At 38.4% G+C, this 19,632-nt stretch overlaps 1 protein-coding gene across 3 annotated transcripts; it reads left to right on the plus strand.

Annotated features, from left to right (window-relative positions):
* Positions 1-666: 666 nt before the first annotated feature.
* Positions 667-17,385, plus strand: LOC103481632 (regulator of G-protein signaling 9-like). Of its 3 annotated transcripts, XM_017310929.2 has the most exons (19): positions 667-853; positions 3,699-3,795; positions 4,303-4,353; positions 4,485-4,591; positions 5,587-5,638; positions 5,727-5,785; positions 6,258-6,334; positions 6,421-6,502; positions 8,903-8,965; positions 9,340-9,369; positions 9,450-9,511; positions 10,286-10,399; positions 10,492-10,607; positions 10,714-10,801; positions 10,934-11,072; positions 11,333-11,415; positions 11,552-11,675; positions 12,884-13,281; positions 13,842-17,385. In XM_017310929.2, the coding sequence occupies exons 1-19, from the start codon at positions 785-787 to the stop codon at positions 14,002-14,004; spliced, it is 1,974 nt and encodes a 657-aa protein (XP_017166418.1). In that variant the 5' UTR covers positions 667-784; the 3' UTR covers positions 14,005-17,385. The 3 variants fall into 3 exon arrangements, with proteins under 3 accessions (XP_017166418.1, XP_017166419.1, XP_081456749.1); XM_017310930.2 differs by lacking the exons at positions 12,884-13,281; positions 13,842-17,385 and having other exon boundaries at positions 668-853; positions 11,552-12,241; XM_081600623.1 differs by lacking the exons at positions 3,699-3,795; positions 4,303-4,353 and having other exon boundaries at positions 745-853.
* Positions 17,386-19,632: the final 2,247 nt, after the last annotated feature.

The raw sequence follows: 19,632 nt of genomic DNA on the forward strand, positions 1-19,632 counted from the left end.
GTCGTTGACATATTGTGAGTGGCAGTTTTATTGACGTTATAATATTATATACAAACAAAGACACCTCTTTCATCATTTACTAGGCCCTATTTTTGGTCCAGATTGATATGAGGCAGCATCAGAACCCTTTGCAATATATATATTTTTAGTTATTATTAGATATTTCTGAAGAATATATATCCTAGATTTGATGAAACACTTTCCATAAAGCGTTGATAATTAATGTAGCAGATTGGGACACATGAAACACAAGTAACTCATTGGATATTGCATCTTTAATTATAAATTATAAGTAAAGCATCTCTACATTTCGAATAATAATAATTACAATATAGAGGAAGATAATTTCTACAAAATAACCAATCCAATGGAATATCTTGCTACGATAAAAACAATAGAAAAAACACAACAGCAGAAGATTGTTTAGAAATGTTTTCTTTTATTCTGGCACATTTGATTTTAAAGACAGAAGTTGTTAACATTATTAGAAATTTATCGTTAAGACAATGGAACATAAAATAACATTTTCGGTTACTTATTTATTAAGTGCATTTGCAGTTCATATTTCCTCATGTAGCCTAAAGAAATTAAAAATACTCTTTACAATACGTTCATTTAAGTAGGACAAATAGATGTCTATTTCTATTCAAACAAGCGCTGTGGTGAGGCATTTGAACGCATCACCAGCATCGATTACATCGATTCCCCCTCACACGGCACGGAGCTCACTGGCAACAACAGCATTAGACACAGGAGCGTGAGTGAGTGGAAATAAAAAAAAAAGATGACCATTAGAAACGCTCTTCGGGATCATGGACAGAGATATCGACCTCGAATGGCTTGTCTCAAGAAGGTAGGCTTTCCTTTTTTGTTAGACATCATGGAAATCACAGCTCTGCCCGGGCAATGACAGCACACCTGCAGATTCTCCATAATAAACAATCTAATAACCGGACACTGATGGCCACATCTAACCTCAGACATCCTTCTGTTGATTTGTTCCTATATCACGTGAAATGTTCGACCTCCCTACAGTGCGTTAAAAGACGCAAAACAAGTTACGTGGGTGCTTATAAAGCCAAAATATACTATCAATCAAAAAAATAATGAAAATGTATTACATGCTACATTCATTCAGTCTTATTTCTGAGTTTGAATAAACTGTAATTTCAAATAATCTGGTGAATAAAATAATCCACCAGATTATATTTCCTCTTGATACATTTGATCAATACTTATAGTTTTCTATCTTATTTTAACCTTTTCCCAATGATAAGGTCATTCAGTTTAATGAGCATTAAGTATGGATCAGTATAAGTGCTCCCTGGTATAGTGAGCTGCTGCTGGGAAGAACTTAATCCTGGAGCTGTGTACTTGAAAGCAACAGCCTGGTCCTCTGGTCTGAGTACCTGATCATAAACTATTTACACCTAAATTGTAAAACATAAGTGTTTCTGTGTATTTTATTGGAATATTATGTGATAGACTAACACAACCTAACATCAGCTTGTTTAGCGAAAGCAAAATGACACATCTGAAAAGCTTTTTAAATACACATATGAAAAGTGTGGCATGCATATTTATTCAGCCCCACTTTCCCCGATGAATAAAAATAAGAGCAGCATACCAAAACTAAGTCCAAACACATCAAAAAATAAAGCAAAAAAAAAAAAAAAGAACCATGGCAAATTCACACCACAGAAAATGAGATTAAAACAATCTAATGAATTAAGGAAAATGAAAAGAAGTGATCATTCATGCATCTCCCTGGTAACTCGTGAGCTGCATAGATCCATAGCTCAGGTGGTAGAATCAGCTGAAAGGGCAACTATTTTTTGGGAACTTTACAAATCTGATCTTCTGATGGAGTGGCAAGAAGACAGCAATTGTTTATAACTACAACTGCTCCTGAATACATCACCTGTGCTGGTGGCAGCAGCATCCTGTAGGAACGATTTTCTATTGGTCATTGTTAAGACCTAAATCCAAATGAAAAAAAAAAAAAAAGATATTCAAATATATTCCCTTTTTACTCTGAGCTTAAGTTAGTTTAAAAAAAAGAGGTTTAAAAATTTTTTTTTAGATACTTCCAAAAGGCAAATGAAAACCTTTATAAAGAACAACAATCTTTTCACTTCACAATATCATGCATTGCTTTGTGTTGGTATATGGCATAAAATCCTTCCTTAAAAAGTGTAGCCCTCTGTATTTGAAAATGTAGATTCGGGTTTTCTAGTGTTTAATATTTATCACAAGAAAGCGAAAGGTTGAGGAAGTAGAAATACCAGGTAATAGCAGGTAATTTGTTTTGGTGTATTGTAGATGCAGCACCCCACTCTCCTGGGAAATGTGCACAAAATAACTTAGAATCCGAATCCATGAAAGCCCACTTTGGTTGGGCCCAGCTTCGGACTTATAGCCTCTCCAGGATGACTTCAAAGCACAATGCCACTTCAAACAGACCTGAGAGTCAGCTGAACTGCTTGCTCTGACTCTCCCTCACACACACTCACTCACTCACCTTTACACAAAACGAATGAGTTATGTGCAGGATTTCTTGCTTTCCGGTACGCACACCCGAGCTGCTGGGCGTATTGGGAGCTGAGGGATCAGGTTGGATAACGGAAATTCTGTTTGGGAAAGAGAGGATGACTCATTGAACGCACCCACACAAAAGCCAAAGTAAAGCCATGGGATCTAGGCACGGTGTGTCGCCTCTCAGCAATTACTATTGGAGCCTCAACGTTTTTGGGCAAGACACTGAGCAGTTGTCCTGTAATACTTCATAAATTACAACAGGTGTGTTACTGAAGTATTAGTGGAAGCCAATGCAGATGGTTAAGTCTTTCATGAATGTGCTTTACAACAGCAGTATGAGTGGCTAAAATGACAATATCAAAAACCAGCAACATTTTTTACTAATTTTGTCTTGTTGTTATCACAGACTTCAATGTACTTTATTGGCATTTTACATAATAGTCCAACATAAAATATTGCTAAATTGTGAAGTGGTATGAAAGCAAGACATGATGGGTTAGGTGCTTTTTTTTTTTTTTTTTTTTAACAATAATTTAAAGAATATCATGCCTTTTCAACACCAACTCAAAACTTTGGAAAAACAACATTGCCTTCAGTTGCAGCTTTAACTCTTTTTGTATATATCTCTATCAGCTTGTCACATCAAGATCAAGATTTGATGAAGATTTTTGTGAACATCAGTTTTCAAGTCTTACCACATATTCTCTATTGGATTTAGATATGGACTTTGACTGGGCCAAACCGAAACCTAAATTGTAGGACTGGTATGTTTATGGTTGTAACCCTTAATATGTTTTCTTCCAGGATTGTTGGAAGTGTGAAGACCTGTGGGTATGTGACTGTGTAAACTCGAGTGTAACTTCTTGTGTTGGATTTTATTTAGGGGTGTCAGAGCAAAGGGTCCAAATGCACACATGTAACCCACACTAACCAGATTTCCATTATTTTAAAAGCCATCTATGCCTTCCACTCTGCAGTTGATCTGTGAGATAAAACCCTAATGATATTCACTGATGATTGTGGTTGTAAAATAGCAAAATGTGGAAAAATCTGAATTGGATTTCATTGAAAAATGTCCAGTTTTTTTTTTTTCTTCAGGTGCAGCAGTTTCCTCCTCTTCTTTTCTCATCTCACTCATCTCTCACTGTGTTATTTTACAGGCAGAGAAGGTGCTGCTGGAGATGCAGGACCCCTGCACAGGAGTGAAGTCACAGCCTCAGAGACTCGTTATCACCATCATACCCCATGCTATCACTGGTAAAAAAAAAAAGAACAAAAATAATAGAACCCTCCCACATAAGCACAAAAACAGATCAATGCACATGCACAGAAATGCACACTCGATGTAGTCATTCAGCGGCCGACTCGCTGATTGTGGCTGTGTAGTGTCTCTGAGGGATACCGGAGCTATGTATGGGCTCGAGAGCTACAGATTTTATTTCCATGACAACCATGGCTGTCTCAGACTGAGTTGGAGGGGGAAAAGTAGGAGGTGAAAGAAGATGATTGAGCAGGCAGGAGGAAACGAGGAAGAGGGAGACAAAAGCAAAGATTCCTATCTTGACTTCTCCATCATTTCTTAGCTTTAAATACCAGCAGAAAAATGGCTGAAACTGAACATGCTGAGGAATTTACTTCTTCTTCTGCTTCTCTTTGCCTCCCTCTTTTCTGCAACCATTTCCTAACCATAACTTCATCTTTGTTTTTTCATAGCTGTGATTTTTTTTCCCTTAACCTTTTATAAACTTTCATCCTACTCTGCAGGTGAAGACATAATTGCATGGTTAGCTGACAGATTTCAAATAGATGCTCAAGGTAAGACATGAGTCATCCAGTCTCATCCAAATGGATGCCAGTTGTAGAAATAATTTCAGGAAGATGTTATTGTTCAATCCTTAGCACTATTAAAGCTTTAATGTTTTAACCTCTCCACCTGCTGTCTCCAGAGGCCAGAAGCTTTGGCTCCATGCTGGTGGCCTTGGGATACATCTACCCTTTGCAGGACCACAAACGTTTGGTGATCAAACCAGATGCTTCCCTCTATCGCTTCCAGGTGAACACATTCTCCATTTCAGGCGATTTACGGTTTGAAATCCAAACCGTAAACCCAAACAAGCTAGAACACTGACACCTAAAGAATAATTCCTCGTTTGTACTGCTGAATTGATGCATCCCTTGTAAAGTGGGTGGCCATGTTGTTTGTGTTGGTCCTGTATGTATTGCATGCAAAAGTGCATGGTACAGCATTTTAAAGAAATGCATTTTATCTGTTTATTTGACCTGAAATATGCAATGCATCGTGACTCAAATTAAGTCAGATTGCACTGTAAAAATGTAGGTTTTCTTAAAAGAGAGCACACCCAAAAAAAAATCTGTAAATGTTTTGTGTGGATTGGATATTTTATAGTGCAGTCCATGTTTTACAGGTCACACATTTGCAGTATGTCATTTCTAGTATAGTACCTTGCGATAGTATTTGCAAGGTACTATTGTGACACTTTGTCACATTATAATCACAAACTTCAATATATATTGTGATTATAAGTGATGTGGGCCAAAACTGTCAAACTTGAAGTATTAAATGGGCTAACATTTGTAGAAAATGAATCCGTGAATGAGTTTCAATCTGAAACATTTAAAAGGTCATACACATTTTCTTTACTAAAAGACAAACATATAATTTCTTATTTGTTGGGCAAATTGTTTTCATGATTTTCTGGTCTGTCGTCAACAGCATTGGGCTGGGGCTCACTGTTTCGTATGAAATATTTGCAGTTGGTTTAATGATTGGATGAGCTCAAGATGACTTTGAGTAAAAGTTGGTGGACGTTTGTGCTGCTGTCTTCTCTGGTGATATCAAAAATAAGAGCTAATTGCCCTCTGTTGTATCAAACGTTTCAATATTTTATTTTTTTCAGCTTATTTTTGTAAAAAGCACATCTGTGAATTTTCTCCCCTAAAAAAGTATCAACAAGCATTTCTGAACCTGTTGTTTCTTGAATCTGAAATAGTCTGACTGAACTTTAGCTTGGTTCTCTGGTGTTTCAGACGCCGTATTTCTGGCCCACTCAACAGTGGCCTGTTGAGGATACAGATTATGGTGAGAATGATGCATAGTTATTTACAGTTCATCCCATGTCTTGTTACCAACAGTCTACTGATTTATTACGCGTTTTCAACTCCCGAAGCAATCTACCTAGCAAAAAGAAACATCCGGAAGAAAGGAATCCTGGAGCTGCACGAGCAGGCAAGGAAACTTTATGAAGAATGACGAGGTTCACTTGGAGGAAGGAAAAAAAAAAACCCTGAATGTTTTGAGTGGATTTTTCTTCTTTTTCAATACAGAAGAAAGGAATTATTGAGACTAACATGAAAATTATGTCTTGGTGAAGCTGCTGTGTTCTTTCCAAGCAGTGTGCGTTTACAGGACGTTTCATTTGCTGAAAGTTAAATAATCTCTTTGTTTTTAAATCTTTACGTAAAGTATAAAGTTACTCTCCAATACCCATGAGACAGCTGTCGCCGGTGCTTGTCGCAGTTCTCTGCACCACTGTCACTTTGACTTTGTTGTCGGAAAAATGTAAGCACCAAAACAAATGCCCCCTCATTATACTTATTTCTCCAAGTGAGCCTAATACTCTGTCATAGAGACGCAGATTAATGCCAGGTGAATCCTTCTTTTTAAATTTGTTTACTGTGCTGGTATTTAATGTGCTCAGGAGCAGTACAACCATCTTCACAAGTGGATGAACCACAAGTGGGACTTCGTAGTAATGCAAGCTAAAGAACAGTACAGGTAGGCAGGAAAGAAACTCGGCAACATCTCAGGTTTTGTTGTGAAGAAAGTGCTACGATTGTGTTTGTGTCCTCTTTTGCTTTTAGAGCAGCAAAAGAGAGGAAGAAACCAGACCGGGTGGTGTTTGACTGTCAGGAAAGAGCCTACTGGGTTGTTCACAGACCTCCGGTTAGAAAACATTCACACAAGCTTTAACTACACACATATAGCTTTGATTTAAACATCAGCAAATGAACACAAAACCTTTTTGGAAGGAGCTTTGTCCTCATAGTGCAAGCATTTAACAGATTTCAGCCCCCAAATCACAGCGTAACATTTTCCCATTAGATATTTCTTTTACATTTTTTTTATGACATGTGTAGGATCAAAACAAACATTTTAATTTTGCATTTTAATATCGGACTAATATAACCTGATTAAATAAATGAAGAGAGATAATTTGATCTATTAAGTAAATCTAACAACTGGTTGTGCCCACCCACTATTATGCAGAATTATTTTAAGACACAACAGAGGGTTTTTGAGCATTATATTTAATAGTCATGTAAGATCAAACTTTGACTAGACCTCTTCAAAAATCCTACAATTGTTTGGGCTTATGTTTTTTGAGCAATTCAGAGATGGGCTTGTTGGTTATGTTTTGGATCATTGTCTTGTTTGATCTGGAAAATGTTAAATTTGACAAAAAAGCAAAAACATAACAAATCTGAAACCTTTTTTTTAATAGCATTGTGTTTCACAAATGTACACACTGATAATAGTCAGAAACTGAATGTTCAATGGCATTTATTATGACACAGAAACCCCGCCCCCAAAAAATTGCGAGCCTTCTCCACACTTCCCAGGACATCTCATTATCTCGACCCATGACTCCTCATTATCATTACATGTCCAGGCAGCAGAAAAGGGCACGACTGATTAATATTTCATTTCTGAGCTGGAGAATGTGTTGCAGTGTGTTGCGTCTTGGGGACATGGAGAGTCTTATGTCATGACTCTGGCACAGAGACCAGCCGAGTAAATCATAGCCTGTCCATCAGTTATTTCAAATAAAGACAGATTCAGCTAGAAATCCACCAAATAAAATACAACCACAAATTTTCCTGTGATTTTTGGTGTTTTATGTAATATGCAACTGCTTTAGAAAGCCTGTGTGTACTTTAATCTATACATACATCTGTAGTCAAAGCACAAAAAAACAAAAAACGGATTAATTCAAAATTCACCACTTTGTTGGTTGTAACAGCTTTCGGCTGATTAAAAACAAGATATGCTTACTCAGTTAGTGTTGTAGGTCACCACCCAATGTGAGTCAGGTCATGACACTAAACGTATGCTGCGGAAACGGATAGCTTCTTTTTTTAGTCTGGGATTTATTGTAATAAATAAAGAAGTTGGTTTTGGAGTAACAATTTCTTGATGAATTGTTAATCTTGTAGTTCAGGTTATGCATAAAGTTTCTCCATTTGAACAAGGAGGACAGTGAAGCAGCCAAATTCTGAGATTGTTATTGATTATTTCAACAATTATTATACGATAAACACAATATAATTATTTTGGGATGTATTTAAAGGAGGAGCTATCAATGGTTTCACCAAGATTCTTGAGGAGCCAGGTGGCCATAAACCCTCGATTGACAGAAAAATGCCATCAGCAGGAATTGCTGGCAGCAGCCGCTGAGCTCTCCAGCTCCCGATGTAGAAAATTATACAATATATTAAATGCTAAAGGCTCCGTGTCCGACCTTCAAGATGAGCTCTATCCTTACCCAAAGCACAAAAGAGTCAGCTCCAGTTTTGCTCACAACTACATATAAATAAACCAACGAGCTCTGAGGGTTTCTGTTCAACAGAGTCACTAATCAAAAAAGGAAGTGTTCACGTCTGTGGATCAGCTGGTTGTCTGAAATAGGAAGTATGCAGCATATTCTGAAAATAACACTAGCCCTACAGTGAAGCATGGTAGTAGCGTAGTGATGCTCTGGAAAACTGGAGGATGTGGAGGGTAAAATGGATTCAATCAAGTGTCAGGAAAATCCTGGGAGAAAATGTCACGCCATCTGCAATTCAGCTAAGGCTTTGATCTAATCACAGGACACTGATCCACCAAAACTTGATTTAAAACGAAGTTATTTAAATTACTAGAATGACCCATGACAATCACTTGATTTGAACTGTTTTGAAAAAAATAAAGTTTGTCATAAAGGGCTTCAACAATGTCGATAACGCACTCATCATTATGGTATTTTATTGTTGAATTTTGGGAAATAACTAACATTATAATGTTACCTGTAAGAAACAATTCTTTTTGTTCCTTTTTATTTCTTGTTGCATATTTACCAAAATACATCATTTAGAGTTGTGGTTGAATAATTTTGGTTCCAATTGTTTGTTAAGAGCCACCTCACACTTGTAACGAGCCACTTGCTGTTTCTAATGGCTAGAAAGAAAAAAAAAGATCATACCGAATCAACTGTTCATTAGCATGAGAAACAGCCACCTGTTGTAATTAATTGGTCCCTTGCTAAGCCCACAGTGTCTAATTGCCTTTATTGTAATGTGTGTTCAGCCAGGGACTGTGAGTGCCATGGACTACGGGCTGGATCGAAGAACAGATCCTAATACAGACGAGGTAACAGGTGAGTCCCCGCATGACCTGCAGGATCATAATTCTTCTCAATCAGCTTAAACCCAGTAAGAGGCTTTAATGCATGAATGCAGCTGCATAAAATGATGCTTGCCTTCTATTCCAAGCCTATGCTGTCTGCTTACAGTATCAATTTCCATCTTATTTCTTGTCTTTGCTTTTGTTCTTTTCTCCTCTGCAGGCATTTTCCCATGGCTCTATTTTTTCAGTGGTTACACCACCAGTTTATACCATAACAAAAAAATCAACATATATATATATATATATATATATATATATATATATATATATATATATATATATATATATATATATATATAAAACAATATCAAATGTCTTGTATGTATTCTTGTTCTCAGACCCAAACACCTGACTACTACGAGAGAATTGTAAGTAGGATTTTGCTCTCTCGTATTTTCCTCTTGCTCGCCTTTTTGCTCAGCGTTTTGCCTCGTCTCACCTGTTGTAGATGATCTTCACCCAGCAGTCCATCATGAGGCCCAGAGTGAAGTCATCTGTGTCCATCGGAGCGTAAGACAGCCTCAGATTTATGTTACCTGCAGTCTGATACCCGCAACAATAAATTCACCTTTTAGTTAGATCTGATCACTAAGTGTGCACCTCCAAACATTAAATAGGCCATTATGACACAATTGCAGTATAATAGCCTTAAAACAAAACAAACAAAAAAATATATATATATTTATAAAAATGCTTTCTTAAGGAAGTTGAGCACAATTGTCCTTAATATTTTCCTTGTTCTCATCTTATGAAAACAAGATGATTTTCTTTTTTTTTTTTTTTAAGATAACAAAATTAACTTTTTAAAAAGTTATTTGCCTAATTAAAATGCTTTGTTTTTGAACCATTTGAGTTAAAAATCTGCAATTTTTCTTCCATTCAATTTATTCATGCTTTACTTAGCTGCACTTCTGCGGAGCTTTCTGAGTGGTCAGACAAGTAAATTTGTGTGAACTGTTTTCAAGGGTTTAAGGAGAAATCCTCTTATGCTAAATACAAACATCTCATGCCAACTGTAGAGCACGTCAGTGGAGGTGTGATGAAATGGGCCTGTGGTTGTTTTGTAACCACAGGACCTAGGCACCTGATTTAATAGGCACTGAATCAACAGTGAAGTTCTTTACCAGAGGATTCTAGAGTCAATATGAAGCCGTCTGTCTGTCAGATGAAGCTCTTCCTGAACAGCACAGTGATTCCAGACATAGCAGCAAGTCTACATCTGTATGTGGTAAAACATTATTTGTGATCTACATCAAACAATGAATCTCATTTCCTGCACTGCAGACTGGTGAAGTACAGCGCCACCTATAGCGGTCACGACCCTTTTCTCTCCAAGTGTCTTCCCAGCAGCCCGTGGCTCACTGACGACACGACATACTGGACCATGAACATGTCTAAGTGAGTCAGTCAACAAAGACATGATCTCTAAAAGTCAGTTTAATTCAGCAGTCTGATTTTCCTCCTTTGTGGTTTTTCAATTTGTGCCGCAGCGTGGAAATACCCACCAAGATGCGTGTAGAGAGGTGGACGTTCAGCTTCAAAGAGCTTCTCTCAGATCCTCGAGGACGAGATGATTTCAGACTCTTCTTGAAGAAAGAATTCAGTGGTATGGACTATACTGAATGAGAATGAGCAAAAAAAAAAAAATGCGGAAAAAAAAATGCAGTGTTGTCTTGAATACTTGTGTGGTTTTCTTTTCTGGGTGTTTTTAGGTGAGAACTTGGCATTCTGGGAAGGCTGTGAAGATCTGAAGTGGGGAACTGCTGTCACGATGAGAGAGAAAGCAGAGCAGATCTACAAGTAACGACTTTTTGGGATCTACTGATTGGATTCCAGTTTGAAAGATCTCTTTTTATTTTCCCTACTGCATGAATTCCTGTAATTTTTCAGCAGAAAATTGACTCAAACTGACCATCTCTCATCTTTTCCCAGGACATTTTTGGCACGTGGCGCCCCGCGATGGATCAATATTGATGGAAAAACAATGGAAATCACAGTGAAGGGGTTGAAGCACCCACACAGATACGTTCTGGACGCAGCCCAAACACACATCTACATGCTGATGAAGAAGGTCAGTGAACACATCAGCAGTCGGGCCTTAGGATTGGCAGTGTTCAATGTCTGCTTAACAGTTGGGCTCTGTGGTATGTTCACAAGACTACAGAACCTGAGATAATTATATCATTGCAACAAGTAGCTCGATATAGAAGTATGAGTTGATAAAACAGGAGCAATAAATTTGATGATTGATGTCTCATAAGGTAAATATAATTATTATATTTGAAGATAAAGAATGGGTTGGCTTTTGTTGCTGTCTTTCTTTCCTGGCAGGACTCATATGGGCGGTACCTAAAATCTCCTGTGTTTAAAGAAACCTTAAAGAAAGCCATCTGTCCCGAAGAGCACAAATTCAAGTGAGGGACATCTTTTAGACGTTTTTGCATTTGACGTCCGATACTTGAAGAATGCTGAACTATCTATCCACTTAAACGTGTTTTGGAAAAATCACATCCATCACTCTCCACTGTCTCCTTTTTCCATTTCCCTCAGTGAAGTCCAGTTGGAGCAGAATGCCAGGAACAGACGGCCCAGTCTTAGCCCCATCATCATCCGGCAGCAGGAACAGGAGCAAAGGGCCAAGATGGCCGCCAACGCGCCGGTTGACATTACACAGGTCATGAGCAAACTCAGCAAGCAGGGCAAGGAGATGGGTCCTCGTCACTCCAAGTGAAAACACCTCAAGTTCAGCGACAAACATGACTAGCGTTTATGTTTTTTTCCATTTCTGCAGAGGTTTAGTTTGAGATTGAATTGGTACTTTAGTAATATTCATTTCGATCTCAAACTGAAGAGAAATGTGAAGTGAAGCTGTAGAGTAAATTCAATGTGACTCATGTTCAAAATGTTGTTAGTTATACAAAACCTTTATTTAAAATAGTAGAAATAGTCATATATTTTTGGTAAGCCTCCTTACTAGAACATATACTGAGCAACAGTGAAAATGTTTTTTGTGAGCAATCCTGTTTTAATCAAACTCAGATGAGAAGTTACACTTGTTAAATTACAGTTTTACGATGCATGATGAGTAACGACAAGCAGAGGACCAAAGTTTGTTGTCTTATCAGTGAAAGCTGCCATTGTTTCTCATAAAGTGTCCATCTTTTTCTGTTGTTGTTCTGTAGTGCTGCTCTCTGTCTTTCTTTGTCATCAGTCATAAGTGAATAAATCAAAATCACCTCATTTTTATTGGTTTGTGTTATTTACTGTGTTTCAATGTAATCAGTTTGTTGCTATGCACGTTGTTAGGATCAGATTTATTCCTTCCTTTGTTTCTTCTTTCCTTCCTTCTGTCCTTTTTCCTTTCCTTTCTTTTCTCTTTCCTCTCTTCCTCCCTCCCTCCCTCCCTAATATCTTTCTCTCCTATATTCTTCTTTTTTCATTCTATTTGTTGTTTCTTCCTTTCTTCATCTCCTTGGATGTTTTCATATTTCTTTCTTACCCTAATCCACTGTTCTTCTTTCTTTCTCTCCACTTAACATCCCTTTGTCACTTTCTGTCTTCCCTCATATTGTACCTTCCTTCCTTCATTCGTTCGATCATTCCTTTTATCTTTAATTTCTTCCTTTCAACTTGACTCAGCTGCTGCACAATAAGATATTTTAAAGGTAATTAACCAGTGACTGTAATTTGTCTGTTTCATGAAATATTCAGCTGTAATAATGTTTTAAACTATCAGTTAATATCAATATCTCTCAGTTAACTCTTAGTTGGTTGATTGAAATATACAAGATAGGAAACTTTAGAATTTTCCAGATCCCACACACTGACTCTTCCCAACCCAGATGCCCTCTGACTGTTGTGTCTTGCCCTCTGATCCAACAGCTGTGCCGATTTACCACTCCCGTCCCTCACCTCGCTGTCTACACTGGAATCCCTGACCCACCTTCTGTCACCGCCTCACCCTCCCTCCCTTTCCTCGCCCACACCCCAGTCTGTCCGTCCCCAATCAGCGTGGCCTTAGACAGCACCTCGGCTTCTGAGCGGCGGATGGAGGCCAGCGACGGTGAGGGCAACGCAGAAGTTCGGGCCCCTGAGGGGGGAAACTTGTCCAAGTCTCGAATGGCCCTGTCTCTGCGCCGACTGCTGAAGAGAGGATGCAGCCCCTCCGCCATGTTCGCCAGCCTGTCGCCCAAATGCCACACGGCGGCCACAACAAGTAGCCGCATTCAGCCAATCACACCAGATGAGCCCAGCCAGGCTCCACCCAGAAGAATCGGCAAGTAAGTGGTGGCAAATACAACCCTCAGTCGAAAGCACTTAGACAACGCTTTAGCTCTGATTAACACTTTAGTTCATGTAGTGCAATCATCAAAGTGCACAAGCCACAGCCACAAAAGAGGTGAAAATGGTGGGAAAACATTTAAGAACAAAACATAGATAGGGACAAATACACACACTCTTTCTATTGCAATTTTAAGAGTAAGAACGTATCTTTAGTACGCTCCATGCTTCTTTGTATGTGTTAGAAACGTTGTAATTAAACCATCTCATCTAATCTCATCCCATCTCATTTGAGTTTGATTAAAACAGGATTGCTCACAAAAAACATTTTCACTGTTGCTCAGTATATGTCACTAGTAAGGAGGCTTAGCAAAAATATATTTCAAATGTTCTGTATGAAGAAAAAATAGTTAATGGCAACAAAAACTCCTTTAGTGGCTTTGCTTAGAGAGACACAGCTACAGTCATATGAAAATAATGAACACCTCATTAAACATTCAGTTTATTTAGATCAGAACACCAAAAAACAGAACAAAATCCTCTGTTCGATATCTTTCAGCTTCTTCCAGATCAAAGTAGACATTCCTCCGGAGTGCCGGATCTACCCCATTGAGTCTGAGGACGAGGATGAGGAGAACAGGCCTGCATCTCGGGACGCGGTGGTAACAGAGGAGATCATTTGCCCCTGGGAGAGTCTTACTCGACAGAATGGGACAGGATAATTGGCTGGATTTAAACAGGTGCAACGCCACAGGACATTTAGGGTGGAACATGTAACACAAATACCAAACAACATCAAGACCTGCAAGAATCTCTCAGTCTGGGACACCAAATGACAAGAACCCTTCAGCATCTGACCGCCTGCTGCTTTGAAAGGTTGTTGCAGAGATGTTCCATTGCTTACCCTGTTTTCTGTCAAACACCATGAAAAAAGCAGCTGCGAAACAAAAAGGCTGGTGAAATTTTAAAAGGTCAATTTTTGTTTTCAAAACGAGGGTTTATTGGGGTTCAGTCGCCTGGTCCTGGAGTGTTTTGTCGACTTGAAAGAGACATTTTGTAGGGAGGCTGCAGAAGTGGGGATGGTCAACATCAGTCCCAAACCAAGAGCTGTGTCCATAATCTGAACACAAAACAAAAACATTTTTCCAGACCGAACCAGGTCTGTCTTTTGTCCCCAATCCTACTTCTGGTGTTCATGGACTGGATGCATGACTTAGTCTCGTCTTTGCTTGTTCAAGCCAGGACCTCCAAGTCAAGAGACAGCTCCCGTATGTCTAATCCATGGGTCTCAGTAAGAAAATGATGGATTAATCTTCCAGGGCAGAGTCTGTCTATTCCTCTAGAGGCGGATGGGAGAGCTACTCTTGTCTGTTGTGCTGAGAAAACCCCCCAGAAAAACAACAAAGATCTCCTTTTTATTTAATAACCCATTTACATTCCATTCTAAAGCAGTTTTAAAAAATAAGGTAAGAAGCTTTGCTTTTAGGGAGGAGATTAGAGCAGAGCTGCAGCTCCTCTGCATTGAAAAAAAAGTCTGTTGACGTGGTTTGGCTATCTGATTATAATTCTGCCAGGACACCTCCCTTTGGCAACGTTTCAGCCATGTCCCAATGGGAGGAGACACCAGAAGACAATGGATGGATGCATTTTGCCTTTCAACAAAAGCAGAGCTAAGCAGCTCACATGGTTTAGGTCCACAAGACGTAAAAAGTCTGTCTAAAAGTGTTTCTTTAGTTACAGCCTTACCAACCAGGACTGATGTGAGCCCCAGCGGAGCTCTGGCCGGAGGATGGTTTTAACAAGAGTCACTCCACATGGGGATATCAGAGTTTACCAAAGTTCAAGCGCTTGAACTTTAACTTTCATGTTGGAACCTTACTCTGCATCTCAAGATGAACTGGAACCCAACAGCAGCCTTAAACCACATCTCAGTTTGACCTCGAAACTTTCAATAAAGTAAGACAAAGACATCCAAGGTGTTATTTTCAGAATGGCAAGGATAAAGAAGTCAAAAGCATAGAGTACAAAGACAGACATACATTCACTGACATCGTTGTGGCTGTAAAGGAACATTAATTCAACAAGTAACTGAGTGTGAAACCCTAGGCGGAGAATAACCAAAGCAGACAGAGACCTGTAGACTCTGCTTCCACATGCTTGTTCAGATATTTCTATATACTTACTAATGTAGAGACGTTTTCTTGTACTGCAAGATAGATTTAGAAGCCTCTGTCTATCAAATGATCTATTTTGTGGAGAAAAAAAAAACTGAGCCAGACCAGTTTGGGGTAAAGTGGGAGCACAGGAACAGTTTGTATAAAAAGATATACAAGCTGTCATATAAAAAGATACACCCTCTTTTAGTCCTAGGGTTATAAATAATCTTGTCTTTATCAAGTCTTAAAATTATAAATGTAACCTCAAGTGTGTAAAAACAGACAACAGCTTCCATACTGCCACTATTTAATAAGCAAAGATCAAGTCAAAAATGGAGAAGTTGTGTGTGCAAAAATAAACAAATAGCAGTTAGATTTTCTCATTTGGTTATTTTGGAGGAATTTTGGCCCATTTTTCTTTGCGGCATTGATTTTGTTGTTTGAGGTTCTCAGATGTTTGTATCTGCACTGGTTTCTTAAAATATCACCACATTATCCCGCCTTACTTCTCATCAACAATTCAGTTATAGATTTGCTGGAATGTTAAGGATCATTTTTGACTTTTGATGGCCCAGTTTAGACTAAACTTCAGACAGGAGGTCTAATCTTTGACTCTAGACTTATTTGGTTGGAGATGAGTTTGTGTTTGACTCAGTGGCCTTGAAGTGCAAAACAGGTCTAGGCCCATATTATCACACTTCAACTATGCTTGAGAGTTTTTTTATGAGAATGTTGTGCATTCTGGTTTACACAGGAGTTCATGGTATCCTCAATAGGGCCTTTCGGGTAATAGTTTCTACAAGAAAGGTTTGACCTGCAAACCCTTGTTTATGAATACTTTTGCCTATATTACACAGGCTGATCTTGCAAGACAAACAGGTAGATGTTGTGTTTCAGAGCATGATGTTGGAGTTTTTGCTCAAATAATCATTTCTCCATCACAATGTATTTTATAGAAAATGAAACAAACTTCTCTCATAAGATTGAGTTCTTCCACTGCAGTGGAATTAGCTCCAAGTCTTTGATGCTCAGTAGCATCTCTGTCTTCATCTTAGTGTTTAACTTTTAGACGAATCCCATTTGATTCAGGTGTATTCGAGAAGGGATGCATCTAGAAGTTGCAGGCGAGTATCTCCTGAAAGTTGGACATGTCATGCTGCTTTTTTCATTCAACACTCTCAAGGAAGCTATAGATGTTCCCTTTTATTCTTGCTATTCTCTCATGAGAATAGCAAGAATAAAAGGCTGAGGCTTATATGGAGCTCTTGGGTTTTGGGCTCTTCTGGGTTTGACCAGCAGCTATCTTAAAAGCTTTTTCCACTTGGGTGTAATCGCTCTCTCTTCCGAATGATGGACTTCTTAATGTTTGGAAAAAAGGCTTTATGACCCTTCCCAGACTGATGGACAGTCACTACGGATGTTTTTCTGCCTTGGCATCTGCATTGCAGAAACTCCTGCTTTTGTAGCAATTGTCACACTGACGGTAATCATTAAATTTAATTGCATCTTGCTGACCCTTTTCCTTTTCACCTCCATGGACGCAGCAAAGGTGTACTTAGTTTTTCAAACACTGATTTCATTGTTGGGATATATTTGTTTCATAAATGACAATGTTGAATCTGGTGTGTCTTCTTATAACCCTAGATTTAAAAGAGGGTGCTCTTTCTTTTTACCCAGGAGGATACAAGTTGTAGTTTTGTATTTGGCGCCACTGCTGTTTTGTACCCTCTGTGTAGCTGTTGTGTACCAAACACCAAACAGAACGAGATGTTTATGGTCTCTTCTTTTGGGGAGGGACAGCAGAACATGAACTAACTAACTGAATGTATTATATTTATCATGTTTACAGATGCAAGAATGTGAAAAGTACCTTGAATTTGTTGTAATTGATATGTACATTCCATGGCTAGTGTCAAGTGCCTCAATAAAAAAAAAGTGTCTTTTCAACAGTTTCACATGTATTTTTATTTTTTTTTTTGTCAGGGCTTCCCAGGTCCAGTCCTCAAGAACTATTGTTTTGCAACATTTAGATGCATCCCAACGCACCTGAATGAAATGAATGCCTCATTATCAGGTGTCTGCATAGTTAAATATCATGCAGATGAGCAAATTCAGTCATTTGATTCATGTTTTTGGAGAAAGAATGCATCTAAAAGTTGCCGGATACCGGACTTGGGCATCCCTGTTTTATTTTGTTCCAACTATCATTGAGTTGTAATGATTATGTCTTACCACTAGGTGGAAACATAGAGAAGAAAATAAAAATATATGTTGTTGCAAACAAGGACAGTTCAGTTTATTCAATAAAACAGAATTATTTCCAGAAATCAGTATAGTTTTTGGACATGTTTCCTTTTTTTATTTACATTCTGCAAATTACCAAGATCTTCACCTTGCACATCATTTTATTATACAGACAAAGAGTTCTCAAATGTCTTAACCATTTTTTATTTTGTTGGTGAAAGTAACCTAATATCCAGACATATATAACTGCGATCTATACACATGCCTGTTTTTTGCGACCACATTACTTCTGCTGTTTCAGATGTCACCGACTGATGTGCAGAAAGAAGCACAGCGTCACTGAGGTGACTGAACAAAGACTGGAGCAAAGCTTTGATCTGCCTCTGTTTTTATGGCGTCTCTGAGCTCAACAATCTGATTGCTCCTTTTCAACTCTCACGGTGGGACATTCACACAAAGTCCACTGATGCATTAGCCCAGCAAAGAGACAGAGAAATATCCAGGTGTTCAAGTGTTAAGAAGCATTTCTGAAGATGCATTCACATCACACATTTTAAGTTGTAGTATGATGTAAAAAGAAGTACACATGCTTATAGGTAAATGTATTTGTTTGTAGTCTCTAAATTTATTTGAAATTATGCAAAAGGAAATAAAAGAAAGGAATAATTTAAGGAATTAGTCGTAGAACAAATCAGAAATCAACAAACATTTCAGATTCATGGGAACAATTTGCAACAAGAATAGCTGAAAAGACTAATAGCATTACTGTCAAATATATATTCATCAGTTGGCTCAAGTTTTTCATCCATCAAGTCCTGAGCTAAATTGTCTGAAATAACACTTTTATTCATTAAACAAAGCTTAAAGAGTGCTGGAAAACACATTTGTAAGAAGTAAAAGCTGTTTAACATATAGCAAGATCCACATCACAACACAGTGGGAAAGGGCCACATTGTCATTTAAAGTGGACTTCCTGCAGTCCAGACTTGCTACTGTGACAACCATGCAGCAGCATAGGAGTTGAACAAATTACACTCTCTTCTGTCACTTTGAAGAAAATATTTAATTAGCCAAAACCTCCCTGGCTCAAATACTTACATAAGAAGATTTAGAAAACATGTGGAACGCAATCCAACATTTCACCATCAAATATCAACTCTGTCGATACAGACATGATGGTCGCTTTGCGTGACCTTGCCGTGACATGATGAATGACCAAATCAGAAGTGTAATGAAACTCCAGACGTTCTCCTGCTGCTCCCCCGTGATTTTCATCTATATACGTGTGTGTATGTGTGTGTGTGTGTGTGTGTGTGTGCGTGCGTGTGTGTGCGTGAGTGCCCAGAACCTCCATCAGACTCACAGGTGACCCAGTGTTTCTCCCCGAGCCTCCAGTGTTTGACGAGAACAGGTAATTATCAGTGACCTGCTGCCTTATAAAATTTAACAGAGTGAGAAAGTGATGTGAAAGGATGAGCAAGAAGCAACCTTGAAAGTTTAACATCATCTTGATGTCTCCTTACACCTTTTTTCCCTGGATTCTTCCCTCAAGCCACCAAAGCTCTTCTTGGCCCCTTTTAATTCTGCCTCTTTGTCCCTGAGGACTTTGATCATTAAGTGAAAGTTGATGCAATTCTACTGTAAACCTGCGCCTCTCAAAATGATTTATATTCCTTAAACTTTTCCCAAATTTGTTAGGTTATAACCACTAACTTCAAAGCAGTCTTAATTCTTTAAAAGCCACTAAAGTTATTGGGGGTTATTTTGAACTTTTTCAGTAGTTATGCTACTGTATATTTGGGCCTCCAGATATCTTACTAACTACATTTCCTTAGTCTTTTCTATTAAGCCACATTTGTGCATTATTAGTTTAAACGCTGTAGCCATTCACAATTTTTTCCATACTCTTTTTGTCAGTAAACTACTTCTCCATACTTAGTGCTATTTCAA

Source organism: Poecilia reticulata, chromosome 19 (assembly GCF_904066995.2).
Source record: "Poecilia reticulata chromosome 19, P_reticulata-male-v2, whole genome shotgun sequence".
Taxonomy (NCBI): domain Eukaryota; kingdom Metazoa; phylum Chordata; class Actinopteri; order Cyprinodontiformes; family Poeciliidae; genus Poecilia; species Poecilia reticulata.

What these genes read in the sequence shown, in the direction of transcription:
- LOC103481632 (XM_017310929.2), top strand. Translation starts at nt 785, where the DNA reads ATGACCATTAGAAACGCTCTTCGGGATCATGGACAGAGATATCGACCT. An exon ending in TCATCTGTGTCCATCGGAGC is followed by an intron (nt 9,512 to 10,285) that starts GTAAGACAGCCT and finishes CCTGCACTGCAG; the next exon opens with ACTGGTGAAGTACAGCGCCA. An exon ending in CTTGAAGAAAGAATTCAGTG is followed by an intron (nt 10,608 to 10,713) that starts GTATGGACTATA and finishes GGGTGTTTTTAG; the next exon opens with GTGAGAACTTGGCATTCTGG.